Source organism: Camelus dromedarius, chromosome 18, assembly GCF_036321535.1.
Source record: "Camelus dromedarius isolate mCamDro1 chromosome 18, mCamDro1.pat, whole genome shotgun sequence".
NCBI lineage: Eukaryota > Metazoa > Chordata > Mammalia > Artiodactyla > Camelidae > Camelus > Camelus dromedarius.
Genome location: NC_087453.1, coordinates 7,790,880 through 7,805,409, shown reverse-complemented (window position 1 = coordinate 7,805,409; position 14,530 = coordinate 7,790,880). Strand labels below are relative to the sequence as shown.

Genomic DNA, 14,530 nt, shown 5'->3' with positions numbered 1-14,530 from the left:
GACACAAAGGCATCTGTGAAACTATTAAACCCAGAAACTCCTATTCTTCAGGGACACCGACTGACCTGTGATGGCACTAGTGCTGTCAGAACTCACTGCAGAGGAAACGTCAGACTGGAAGCTCCGTAGGGCCATCTTGGTCTGCTCTGGGGATAAGCCAGGCCCAGGGGACAGGCCCCTAAGTTACTCTCAACCCCACATCAGTCAAAATGGCTCTACATTATCTATTTTGACATTCAACATTTTATTTGAAAAAAAAAAGGCTTCCATTTGGTAAAAGTAAGTAACACTTTGAAAACCACTGGGAGGATGGTAATAGCATAAGGCTTTGATTCTTCATCGAATAAAACAGAATAATATCTGCTCCTAACCTCCGTATGCCTCATTTTTCTTACCACCGAAATGAAGATAAATATAATAGCAAACCAGCTTTACGTGAGAACTTTAAATGAAGTAATGCTAGAGTACCTAGAACTGTGCCTGGCACACAGCAAGCATCCTTAAGTGTTGGTATCTTTACTGTAACACCTGTTAGGAGCTCAGCCTCCTAGCACACGGCTTGTCAATGAGGAAGCGACAAAGTGCTTCCTCTATAAAAGACAAGATGCCCTGATAACGATGACTGCTGCCCTTTCTGTAAGCTCCTACTCTCTGCAGGTTCCGGGCCAAGAGTTTGATAAACATCATCTCACCTAATCCTTGAAAAAAAAAAAAACCCACCATGAGGTAGGTATCATCATTATCCGCATCTCACAGGAATGAACCAAGGCCCAGAAAGGTGATCGGTGAGAACAGAGGTCCTGATTGATTAGCAAGGTCTGCCTTGGGCAGGGCATCCCAACGGTGCTCCATGAGAAAAGAGGGTCCTGCAAGATTAGTGATGTCTGTTACGGGCACCGCAGGATGGGAGCAGCGGACATGCCCACGATCACAGTCAGCGCGTGGTCAGAGCCAGGACTCAGATCCAGTCTTGAGGGACCCCAAGCCTGTATGCTGCTATCGACATGCATCTCTTCAGCTCACCAAGATTTTAAGCTTCTTGAGGATTATTGGCCTCCACATCACTGACTGCAGTACCAAGGCAGCCAGCAGATGCCAACAAACATCAATTCCTCTTAGAATAAAATAGCAAATTCCACGTGTTAAGGCTTGCTTTGTGCTTACCAAAATGTCAGCTCCATGAAGGCAGAATTTTTTTCCCGTTTTGTTCACCACTGTCACCCCAACACCTATAACAGTGCCTGGCATATTTAATAAATACTTGCTAAATGAATGAATGAATGAGACAGGTGTCACCTGAGCAATCACATGCATCCTATGACTGCATCATCATAACCACACCCCTTAAGTCAGGTACACTTATACCCATTTTACAGATGGGAAAACTGTAGCTCAGAGAATTTTTTTTTCTGAGAATTTGGCTTTCTTTTCAAGGTCTCACAGCCAGTTAATGGAGAGCCAGGATTTAAAACCAACTCAGTCAACTCTGAATCCCATACTCTTAACCAGAAAGCCTCTTAAAACTAGACCATGCAGTAAGTCGTTTTCAAAGCCCGACTCACCTGCAGATGGGAATGGCAGGCACGAGCTGCTTGGGCCAAGTGGGCGGCACCAGCAAGATGGACTCGGGGGCTGAGTTCCTCCTCTCCTCCTGCTCGCAGGGCCCCAGGAACTCCACCGCTGGGTAGATGTGCCGGGGCAGGCCAGCCTTGGAGGGGGCAGCCGACACCGGCGACGGGTCGGGGCTGGTCTTCCACATCTTGGGGGGGATCCCACAGGGCGAGTCAGCGGCGAGGCTGTTCAGGGCATCCATGAGGACGGCAGAGCCAGCCGTCGGGGGGTACCCAGCGGGGGTGCCGTCGTCCCGGGGCTGTGGCGAGGGGCTCCGCGAGCGCTGGGGTGAGGCTCCGGGCAGCGGGGCAACCAAGGCCCCGGCGCACGAATGCCTCCGCTTGGCACCAGGCGATGAGGAGCGGGAGGCCGGACGGGGCACGGGCGAGTGGCGGCCCAGGCAGCTGTCCTCAGCGAGGCCGGTTCGAGGTGACATTATTGGCGAGGTTCTGGGGGAATAATGAGCAGGGATGTTTTGAAACTGGGGACACAGGTCGTCGGGCCCGCCGTTATTGGGCGAGACGCAGGGCGAGGTGTAGGGGGAGAAGGTGTCGGAAATGAAGCTGGCAGAGGAGCCGCTGCTAGCGGGGCTCAAGCAAAGCGGCTCGCGGTAGCCCTCGAAGCCGGGCACAGGCAGCGTGAACCTCGGGCTGGCGGCCACCACCCCTGGCAGGGGCGGCTGCTCCACCAGGAGGCCAGTGTCTCTCACACGGAAGGGCCCCCCTGCCTGCATCAGTTCGTGGGATGGAGTGATCTCGATCCGAGGGCTCAGGCCCGAGGCCCCTGTTGGCTTGGCCGCCGGGCTCAGAAAGTTCTGGGGCCCCACCCTATCCGGCTCTCCCAATCGGCTGGGGGGCTCGCCAGAGAGACTGGCTAGGGGGCTGTATGGCTTGAGGCCATAGTCCAGTACATCATCAGGGTATGCGAGTCCGGAGGGTGGGCTGGCGACCTTATGTGCATTCGGTTCTTCTGGAAAGAGAAGGGGGGAGGGAGGGGTCTTTTAAGCCTCTAAAACAGAACTCCCGATGCAGAGCAATCACAGATTGGGTTTTGTCTCATTTGTTTTTTAAATCCCCACCATTCCAAACCCCAAGCTAGAAACTCCTCCCTTCACAGAAGGAAACAGAGGCCACTTCATCCCGGATTCCTTGAACAGAGAGATCAAAGCGCAAAGACTTATTGCAGGGGCACGTGCACAGCTGGTCCGAGCCATGCAGCGTCAGCCAGAGACCTGGGTGACCGGCTGGGCTAATGGCTTCCAAACTTTTGTTTCTGTTTCAAGAAGAAATGCATTTCATTTCACAATTCGGTTCGCACCGTCATACTCATTGGCAACTGAAACAAAAGTTTCACAAAACAATACTTACCCTGCAACATATGATGTGCTCTTATCTATCCTCCTGCCTGGAGTTATTTTGTTTCAATGCTGGTCATAACTCATTCAACAGATTTCCTGTCCCACCAGTGGGTCATGACTCACAGTTTGAAAAACACCGATCTAGGCCCATCTGATCATTGCACGTGTACGATGCAGCTATGGGACGCAGAGGGGGACTGCACCAGCTCTGGGGACCATCGAGCTCTGGGTTCAGATCCCACATGTTTATGCCCACATGAAAAAAGTGGCTTAATTTCGAAGCAGGACTCCTGAGTCACATCTCATCACGTGCCATTTTACAGATGAAGAAACTGAGCTCCAGGGAGGGGAAGAGATTCACCCAATACAGAATGAACTGGATAGAAATTCCACAGACACGCCACTTGGCCCCCAAAAGCCAGAGCCATGGCTATATGGAGCCTCCCAAACTATTAAAATCAGTGGATACAGAATGACCTAATTTCTTCTCTAATTGTGGCCGCCTAGCTCAGGCTTCTGCTGCCACCTCAAAAGCACCCACAGCTGGGGAGTGAAATGAGGGAACTAGCTATCTGTTCCCACCACCCTTCACCGCGCTTCTCCTTCAAGCTCCCCAGTTCAGTGGAGGCCCCTCCATCCTCTGTCTTAACTTAGAGGTCAGGCTTGACACCTCCCTCTCATGCCCTTATGTCTGATCCACCAGCAAAGCTTCACCACTCTGTTAAAATGTAAAACAAATTCAGGTGTCGCCCCCTCCTGCCATCCCCTCCCACTTGGACGGTTGCAGTCACTCCCTCCCTGGCCTCCCCATTTCTACCCGCACCCTCTACGGTCTGTTCTCCATGCAGCTGTCTAATGAAATGTCCATTGTAAAGTGAAATCTGCTTTAAAGGCTTCCCCAGATGTCCCAGGACAGTCCTTAACACACTTGCCCCCTGGCCCCACTCTCCCCACTTTTTCCCAAGCTGATTCAGCACCAGCCCCGCTGACATCTTCACTATTCTTCAAGCAGCTCCTGCTTCAGGGTTCTTGCATGTGACGTTCCCTCTGTCCCGAAACTCTCCCCCGAAGATCTTCACCCGGCTGCTTCCCTTAATTCCTTCACATGCCAGCTCAGTCTGCCCCTCCTTGGACAGGCCCAAAAGGATCGTCTCCACCCCATTTCCCTGCCATCTTTTCTCCACTGACACCTGTTACAACCAGCTCATATCACATCATATATTGTCTGTTTGGGGCATCACATCCTGCTAGATCAGGGGCAGGCAAACTATAGCTCATGGACGAAATTTGGCCCACAAGTTACGTTTGTAAATAAAGTTTTATTGGAACAAAGCCACTCGTATTTGTTTACATATGGCCTATTGCTTGCTTCCACACTCTTAACAGCAGAGTTGGCAGTTGTGCACAGACGACCCTCAATTTCTTTGGTGCCCTTTCTGGTCTATCCTGGGGTAAGTGCTGTCTGGTTTAGCTGAGCTTATCTCATAGGGGTCAGATGGTGCCCTACCCCGCGTAAGAGCCCAGAAATGGCTTTCCACAGCTCTTAGGGCAAAGATAAATTCAACTAGACCAGGCGGGTCAGACCCCTGACCGCCCCTCTAGCCTTGCCTCTCTCTGCCCTCTCCTCTCTCTCTCTGGACTCCAGCCAAACTGCCTGTTTTTCTCCTATTAGAAGGCACCAAACTCCTTTCTGCCCCAGGACCTTTGCACTTGCTGTGCCTGCTGCCTCAAGAGTTCCTCCCCACCCCCATTCAGACCTCTTCTCTCTAAAGCCACTCCTCTCCAGCTTGGCCGAAGTATCACGTGCTCCCACAAGCCTTTCTGACCTTGACGAGCTCAGACCCACTCACACTTCCCTGTTCGGCTCCATTGCACTTCTCACAATAGCAACCAAGTAATTCTGCAGTTATTTGTTTATTGTCTCTCTCTCCCCCAACTTCCAGCCCCACCCCCATCAATCAGTCAATTCCATGAGGATTCTCTCACCCCCACCAACTGTATTCCTAGCACCTGAAAAGGACCTGCCACAAAGTAGGCCCTCAAAAAGCATCTGTCAGTCGGCTGAATAAATTAATAAAGCTAGTTTAGAAAAGTCTGTGTGAAATATTTAAACTACTTCTCAAAGATGCTAACATCCAAACCAAAAGGTGGAAAGATATAACCTCAAGAGAGGGTGATTTGGTAATATCTATCAAAATTCCAAATGCACGCATCCTTGGAACCCAGCAGTGTCGCTTTTAGAAATTTATCCTGCAGATAGCCCCTCATGTGTGCAAAATGAGTGTGCATAAATGTAGTTAGTCCAGCCCTGTTCATAATCCCAAAAGCCTGGAAGCAACCTACTGCCCATCAGCTGGGAATGTGTTAAATTTTGTTGTAAATAAAATGGGGTATAATATAGCTATAAAAAGGGTTGAAAAAGTTCTTTTTGCATTGATATAGAATGATGACAAGATAGTGTTAAAGATGCAGACAGTTTGCATAGTATAAAAACAGAGGGTAAGAGAGTGTGTATACACACACACACACAATGCTGATGGATGCACAGGCCTTCTCTGGGAGTTACAGGTCACAGTGACGTCCTCCAGGGAGGACTAAGTAATTAGAGGCAGTGACAGGGCAGAAAAGAGACTCTGATTTCTGTATTATGTAGATATGGAAACATAATTTCCAAAGACACATGTTATTTCACTTTAAAGGTGGGGGGGGTGCCATAACATGAGATAAAGAAATGACACCCCAGTTTAGGAAGCAGGAAATTGAGTTGTCATCCTACTCTGCCACTGAGTACCTTGGAAAAGTCCCCCACCCACTCGAAGTCAAGACCGCCTCATGTATAACAGGATGGCGTTAAACCAGATCAGTCCCCTTGGTTGCTTCTGGCTCTGAAATCTTTCATTTTTCTAGCTCGACTCTGTAGGGCCCAGGGTTCTCGTGAAGCTACAGTTCAATATAAACGTGTTTTTGCACTTGAGCGCGCACCCACAAACACACATCTTTCCCTCAGGTAGCAGCATAGAGTTTTTAATCTAGAAAGAAATCAACATCAAGTCCGTGTCTGACGGCATTCTGCTAATTCACTGCCCTGTGCACTAGCAAAACAAAACCCAAAACGCCTCTTAGCAAAAATTCCGGCCTTATCAGAAAAACTGCATTACATCTTATCAGAAGCACCCCTTTGGGGGCTGACGTGAACTGTCACAGAAACTCCGGCCCTAGACACACACACACACCACGCACACTCCTGGGCAGCGCTGAAAAAGAGAAAGGACAGTTTGCTGAGCAAAAAGCCTTTAAAGCCTTTGCCTTGGTTTTAATTAATCCAAGCAGCATTGTTTCTTCTTCTTTTCTCTCCCCAAGATTTTGAAAGTTTAACCACAAGCAGGGAATATGGAGGTAATTTATAATTATTTAATTCTCAGTCCCCTGGGTATTTGACAGTAAATCTCACAGACAAAAGACTCATCATTAGGGTATTTCTTTAAGTAGCTAGGATTCTCTGCTTTTCTTCCCAAAGAACTGCCATCCTCGCAGACGACTCCCTTACAGCCCTTGCCGTGGGCACAGCACTGGGAGAAGTTAGCTCCATCTCAGAAGCACCAGCTTCTCTCCGAAAGGGCTCCAAAAAGCTTGCTTTTCTTACCACTTGCGTGATCTTTGCTATATTCATGTACCACCCATAAATATTATTTACTTAATATTTCTATTTAAATGTATTCGCATATTACCTTAATTTTTTTTAAAAGGAAACTTCACACCGCTGCCACAGATGGAAAATCAGTGTCACCTCCATAAATAGAAGGTAGGGTAAAAATACAATAAAAATAAAAGTTACTAAATTCAAGCGAGACACTGTTGCCGGCCAAAGGCTCTGAGCCTGAGGCCCACGTTTTTCCTCTTCAGTGCTCTTGCCTTAGATAATTTATACATACAGATAATTTATACATCCAGGTTTTGAGGATAGAGTTCAGTGAGCTTTGCCAAATGTTCTACCCCCTTGTCACCACCACCATAATGAAGACGCAGGTCATTTCCACAATCCCAGAAAGTCTACTTTTTTAAAGCTGGAGGTGGGGGGAGGAACAGCAAGTGTCAGGAAGAAAGGCGTTGAAGACATAGTAGCACCTGCGACTCCACTCCTCCCGACCAGATTACAGAGAAGCACCACAAGGCAGGTGGCTCTCATTACATGCGATGTCCTCATTGGTGGGCCCCGTAAAACCATCCCACTTGCCATGGGAGGTACCTGGCCCACACTCGAGCCAGCAGTATCCAGAAAGAGGCCGAAGGTGGAAGGAGAGAGGGAGGAGTCAGAGGTTGCGGCTCTAGGTCCTCTGTGCCCCCATGCTTCTGCACATGCTTGCCCCAGAACTCCCTTCCATCCCTCCTGTCCTGCACACAGCGGCCCACAAGACTACTGGGAGCATCAGTCTATGAGTCAAACCTGAATCGATTCAGAAATGAGACATCTGGCCACTGTCAGCCCTCCCAGGTCAGTCATCTCCACAGCAGACATCTGAAAGTTCTAGTTTTCATCACCTCTTCCCTCATCAAGTTCCCAGGTATTTACCCCAACCTCTAGACCCCGGAATATTTGGGGAGCTCTCTGGCCACCCTCAGAAACCGCAAGACAAGGTTGCCGGGGAGGCCACTCCAGCCTTGCCTCAGCGAGGCGTCTGCACTGAGATCCGGGCCTCAGTTAACACAGTTAAGGGCCCCCAGCCCCGCTGCCTCGCCCCCCACCCCCGGCTGTGTGACCTGGGGGACCACTGAGCCCTCGCGTACAACGTGGTGCTGAGATTGGCAACAGTGCCCACCTGCTGTCTCACCTAATCCAGATGGAGCCCAAAACACATGAAATAAACACTCAATCAATGGGCCTATCAGCACATTAGTATTATTATGGAAAGAATGATCTTTTAAGTGAAGACTGTCCCCTTTCTCTGCTTTCTTGCCTTATTTTACAACTTGAAAGTATAACATCCACTAGCCCCCAGTGCCTTCAAAAGCATTAAAAAAAGAAAAAGGGAAGAGATTTTTATAAAAATGAAACGTATCGGTCAGCACTTTGAGAATTCTCTTTTTCTGCTCGTCTTCAGAAAATATGTGAAGTAGGTAAAGAATGCCTCCAACACGCCTTCCACTCCATGCTTTGTACTCTTTTTCTCCTGGCTGCCTGGGAGCTGATCAACTAGATCTTACTGAAGTGTTACTGACACAATGAGCTAGTTGCAATAACAAAACTCATTCTAGCTAACACGTCTCTACCGTTTACATTAAACCAAGAACCACAGTATACGCGTTCAACATGCAGTAATGTTTGCCTGACAAGCACCCTACAATGCAGGTGATAGTTTCTCATTTTATACATGGGACAAGTAAGGCTCAGAGAGGGTGGTTAATTTACCCAAGGTCACACAGCTTCTACATGGCCTCCACCCCACAACCATCACTCCACCCTGCTTCTCACAAGAGGGTACTTCCTGCATGGTGACACCTTAACCCGAACACACAGAAAGGAGGTACCCCCAGGATAAAAACTGCTCTGGAGCCTCAGGAGGTAGGCTGCCCCGACAACCAAAGACACGGACTCCTGTCTTCTGGACTATTCACAGTCCCTCCATTTGCCCCAGGATTGAGTCAATGATTATTTTAAAAATCCCACTCAGGCCACACAAAGGTCCCTGCCAGCGCCTGGCCTCCTGGAGCCTCTGGCTCACCCTCAGGGACACGCGGCCAAGTCTGAGGCAGCTGTCTGTGCCAACCCACCAGCCAACAGATCGCTTCTGAAAAAAGGAACAGCGAGAGAACATCTTCTCCACCTAGAACTACAGGCGGGCAGAATTTTCAGGAAGCAGAATAGAATGACTGAAATAGAAACCCAGCCAAGGAGCCTCCATGAGGCGCCTGTCCTTTGGGGGGGGGGGGGGGGAGGGGGCAGAGTGAGCCGGTGCTCTCAGGCTTGAGCAACTCGGAGGAGAGAAGCCAAGGCACGGCCTGGAGGCCAGACACCCCTCGGGCTGGCAGCGGGGCCCCGGAGCTGCGGTCCACCCCTGTCTGAGGCGATAGGCCCACCGCTCAATGAGCTCACATCCCAAGGTGGTGTGCGGCCCGGGCCGTGGGTTTGAGACATCACAGTCTGTTGCCATGGCAGCGTTAGGATGCCACAACCTGGCACCGCACATGTGAGGCTGGAGGGCGAGGGAGAAGATGGAGGGAAAGCGTCCTGCCTGCCTCCATCCCACTACTCTCATAACCTGTGTGTTGGGGCCACAAGGAAATGCCAAGAGGAGCAGAAGGTAAATGGATTTTTCATCTGGCGGCTCGCCCCACCTATAGGAAAGACCTTCTTTGAAAAGTTACAGAGTGCCCTCAAGTAACAAATTCAGCACGTAGCAAACTTTCCAAAGGGCCCCAACACCCTTCTGCCCCTGCCATGCACGCACGCCGGACAGTAACTGGATTCCCAGTCAATGGATTGTGTGCATTAATAACGCCGGAGAATCAGGTTGTCACGCCCGTCATTCAGAGGTGACACATACAGACAGACGCAGGGCGTGCGAGGTGAGAAATTCCATCCAGATAAGTCAGGTCCAGAAACGCCAGAGAGGGAAGGAAGGCAGTTTACCACCCCGTCTCGTCAACGTGGAACCACTGGAAAAAGCCACCTTGAACGCTACGCTCTTTGCTGACCTTGCCCCAGCTAAGGCAGCTGTCTGCCTTCACCAGACAGGGCAGAAAGGAGGGCTCGGTCCTGTCTCCCAGGCAGCCTGCCACGACACAGGCACCCGGGACACAGGACCCGGGACAACTTGCAAGCAACAAGCTTTACCAACCGGCCACTGGCATGACCATTTGCAAAAACACATGCACCCGCGGGCTGACACGTATTCCTTTTGGAGAGAAGCAGAGAAATGCATGGAATCTGCAACCTGTGTGCCTCGAGGTCAGCTTTGGGGTGGGGGCATCAGGGCCCAGGCATCTGGCAGACATGAAACCTCACCTCCGTCCTCAAATTAAGATGGAAAGAACCGGTTTAAAGCCATTCCAGGGGCCCTCCTGCTTTTAAGAAGTTCAAAGACCTTTCAATTTTCCTTCACTCAGATAGCTGGTGTTCACTGTGCCTCGAACTTTCCTGTGTACCGTCTCCCTCTCTGAAGCTTACAAGCACCCTGGGAGGCGGTATTCTCACCTCCTCTGTGTTACAGATGCGGCAACTGAGGCTCGGGGGTGCAGAGGCACCTAAAGTCACAAAAACAATCAGGGGCAGACCTGGGATTCAAACTGAGACATCATTTAAACGCAGTAAAATGCACAGATATTAGAAGTCCATCTTGTGCCTCTTTACAAATGTATGCACCTGTGTATCCACCACTCAAGATACGGACTATTTGCACCCGGCCAAAAGGTTCCCTGGTGACCTCATCCTCATTCGGGGAGACCCATTAGCCTGCCTTCTTTCACTACAGACCGGGTTTGCCTGCTCTAGAACATCATATAAATAAAATCAGACGGGATGGACACGACACATCTGTCCTCAACCTTCTGGCTGAGAGTCAACCATGTTGTGTGCCAGCTGCCATTTCTTTTTTCTTGCTGTGTAGTATTCCATCAAGTGATTACATCACACTTTATCCAGTCACCCTGCCATATCACCTCCATTCTTCAAGAAGACAGCCACTGGAGATTAAACCTGTGATGCAGAGAGGTCACCCTCCAACAGAAGAGAGTCTCTCCACATTTGTTTTGCAGGGCACGGCAGAGAGCAGGGCTCAGGTGACTTCCTTGCCAAAAGGAGAAGGAAAGATCTGGTCGAAGAATTAATCAGAAATAGACCTCAGATAATCCTCCCTCAGAAGAAGGGCTTGCCACAGCTAACTCTGTCTCTCCATCAAAGCCCTGCACAAGGGGACGTGGGCAAGGTGGTGGCCACCTTCCTCTCTTCTTTTCCTCTAACTCACTCAGCAAAGCCCCCTCAGCTTTCCACCAGCACCTCCAACAGCCATGCCCCTTACTGAGTCCCACACCCCCCGGCCCAGCCTGCAAGGCTGATTTCCACCTTTCTTTCAGCCACCTTGAAATCCAAGTGGAAACTTCCCCTTGAAGACTGTAGGGCTCCTGTTACCTTCGGCCAAGGGCAGAGACTTAAAATTAATACCCAACTGACTGATGGGTTCTTTATTTACACTTGTCCCCAGGAGCCTTCATCTCAGTGCCATGTTCCCAGGGGTGGACACACTTCCTCAGTGGCCCCTGGTAATCACGGTCATTAATGACAGTCCTCCTTTCTCCATGGCAACGGAGGTGACGGCACCCACTGCGGACTTCAGACCCGCAGCCCAGCTTCTTAGGCCTACCCAGGTCAACAGCCCCTTTCTGTGGTCTTTACAATAACTCTCGCAGGCACTGCAGACTTAAAGGTTTCTCCCCTCACCCCGTCTCATTTGACAGTGCCCCCTTTTCGCAGGCATGCCCAAGCAGGTTTGTTTTGATAAGGACCTTTATAAATTCTGAGCTTTGTAGGCAACTTTCTTACCTTCAGAAAGCCCACTCACGCATGGCTCAATTAAAATTCACGTGGGAAGGGCTGGCTTTTAGAAATACATCGTATTCACTAAAATAGGCCCAGCTGAGTAAATGCTCTTTGCCCAAACCTCAGGTTAGGATGCAGGGAGGGTCCCAAATGCCAACTCAGGAAAAGCAATCTCTCTGCTCTTTCTGTAGCTTCCAGTGGACCTTTGATACATTTCTCTGGCAGAGGAGTTAAAAAAAAAAAAAAAAAGCATTAAAAATCCAAAGCACAGGGCTTTAGATCTACATGCCAGTTTATAGGAAATGCAAGGGACAGAAGAACATGTTTTTAAACAAAAAACCACCACAGGGATGCCACTGGCAAAATCCTGCACGTAGAGAACAGCACAGGAAAAGTAACCCTAATTCTTCAACAGATAAATGGCAAGAAAACAGACTGATGGCGAGCTTTATCAAATGAAAGAGACGTAACGGCCGTGTCAACCACGTACAACGCGAGGCTCTTGCTGGGATCTTGGGGCACACAAATTAACCATAAAAAGAGACTTGTGACACAAGCAGGAAATTTAAAGACTGGACATTTGAAATTAAGTATTTCTTTTTTTAGGTTTGATAATGGTATTTGATTTTTTTAAGAGTCCTGATTTTTGAGAGCTACAAACTAATCTATTAATAAACTCTTATCCCGTCTGGGATGTGATTTCAAGTAACCAGGGGTGAAGACGCAGAGAATACTGAGAGGCAGGGAGGAAATAAGATGGGCCTGATGTTGATAACCATTGAGGCCAGGTGGTGGGAACATGGGAGTTAATTACACCGTTGTCTCTACTTTTCCATATTTTGGAAAATGTTCATAATAAAAGTTCAGGGAAAAAGTCAAAGGCAGTTCCTCTTGCTTTGGGGGAAGCCAGGTCGGGCTTTGCTCCAGCGAGGGAGGCAGACAGCCCCTGACCCATTCCAGGAGGAGCCCCAGGGCCGAGTCTTGCCTTCTTCCCTGAGCTCAGTTTGGTTGGGAACAATCAGCAAAAACCGAACCGCGTGCCAGCCCGGGGAAGCCGAGTTCGGCCGGAGCTCTGCGGAGCCCGTGGCTACTTCCTGTGCCGGGGAGGGAGGGAAGAGGAAGTCCCTCGGTGGGGGAGCCACAAGGCATCCACCAGCTGCCCTCTCCAAGACCTCCCCTTCCCGGACCTGGCTCAGGGGGTCCCGTGGGGCCAGGGCAGGCCACCTGGGAAGGCCCTGCCTCCCTGAGAGAAGCAGCCACAGGGAACCTTCCAGCCTGAGAGTCTGGCCAACAGAGAAAGCTTCTGCAGCCAGCCATATTCTGGGGCCGAGGCAGGGGCCAGACGAGAGTTTTTAAAGTCAGAACTGATTGTATGTAAGTTAGATGCCTGAGCGACAGTGGTGCTGATTTAAGCCCAGTAGCCAGTGGCACCTCTCCAATGACCATCTTCTCTTAAGGCTCAGGATTCATCAAAGGCAAAGCCTATTTCTCAGAACACATCACCACTGCCATCCATCTGAGGTTCACACAGCCCAGCTGCTGCGAGTGATCACACTGCCTTGTGGAAACCTGCCATCACCATCTCCATTTCACAGATGAGAAAACACAAGCGCAGAGAATCAGAATCACCTGCCCTGAGGCATCCCACTAATAAGGGATTATGTAACGTTCATCCATTTATTTGGCAATTATTTATTACATGCTTGTTAATGCCAGGTACTTTTGCTTGGTCAAGGTCACAGAGGTAGAAGAAAACTAAGTCAGAACCTCAAGCCAGGATTTCCTGACTTCAGACCTGGTGCTGTGTCGTGCCAAATCAATGGCCCCCAGAGTAGGGGGAACATGCACCCCAGGAGGCCCGCCTGACAATCCCCTGGGGTGCAGAAAGAAATATAAAAAGAGCGGAACACCCGGCTACCTCCTGTCCTTTCCCATTTTCATTTTTTATGCATGTTTTATAATGAGTATAATTCCTTTAGCGCAGCGGAGAAGACAGAATTGGTTAAGTACAGAAATATCAAACATAAGGGGTGAATGCACCCCATGGTGGTGTATAGGGGACCCACGAAAGCTGGAGTCAGTGACATTCTGGCTGAGCTGTAGTGCTGAGGGCAGGGACTTGGGACCCCAACCACCTGGGTTCAAGGCCTGCCCTGCCATTTACCACTGAACAACTCTCAACAATTAACTGACCCCCAAAGACTGACTTCACCGGTCCCAGGTACGGCTGGAAGGTTCTAGTGTGCAGCCAGGACTGAGAACCACGAGCCACCAATGCTGCATTTTTCAAATGTATCCAACCCCATCACCTGAGAGGACAAAATAGCCTTAGGAACCAACCTAAATAACCCAGCTGTAAGATTTTAAGAGTGTCAACTCCTGATCAAAATCTAAAACCACCTCGAGAACAGAAGGCCTTTAATTTGGAAGCTGGGCTGACATGTGTTCAGTAATGAAGAATGATTAAGGCAACTTTCTCCCTCGTTCTTTTGCCTCCCCTGACAAGGCCACCGCTCAATTCAGCCCTCATTTCACCTTTCCAGCTGCACCTGGAGACACTATTTGTACAAAGCAGGCTTATTAAGGCCTGTCCTTAACTCGACACAGACGGCAACGTCTCTGAATGTCACACGTGTTTAGCGAACTTGCTTGCTTAGGGTAGAGCTCTATTTTTAGTAAGAACCAAAAAAAACAAAAAAACAAAAAACCACCACAACATGATACTATATCCCAGCACCTCGTTTGTCCATTTGTTTACCAGGCTGTGCCCACATTGGCCTGGGGGCCAGGCAAGGGCAGGACCACATCTCATTCGTCTCTATACCCCACAGGGCCTGGCACAAAACCAGCATTCAGTGAGTGTTTGCTGAAAGAATGAGGTTTTAATTGTCCTCTGTGAATGGGCTGCGGGCAGGTGGCCCTGAGGTGCAGAGCAGGTGACATTAGGGAATGGGATCCAGCAGGGTCTGTGACCTACTGAAAATGGTATAAGGTGCACTGGGGCAGAGGGGCCCGTGTGTGAGGGTGGG

At 49.8% G+C, this 14,530-nt stretch overlaps 1 protein-coding gene across 5 annotated transcripts in view; it reads right to left on the bottom strand.

Annotated features, from left to right (window-relative positions):
• Positions 1-14,530, bottom strand: part of NFATC2 (nuclear factor of activated T cells 2) — a 146,164-nt gene that overhangs the window by 114,744 nt on the left and 16,890 nt on the right. For 3 of the 5 annotated variants that reach the window (XM_031433614.2, XM_031433613.2, XM_031433612.2), the window contains exon 2: positions 1,563-2,580. In XM_031433614.2, coding sequence (XP_031289474.1) covers positions 1,563-2,580 — 1,018 coding nt within the window. The remainder of the gene's footprint in view (positions 1-1,562; positions 2,581-14,530) is intronic. The other 2 variants (XM_010998844.3, XM_010998846.3) reach the window with 1 other exon arrangement.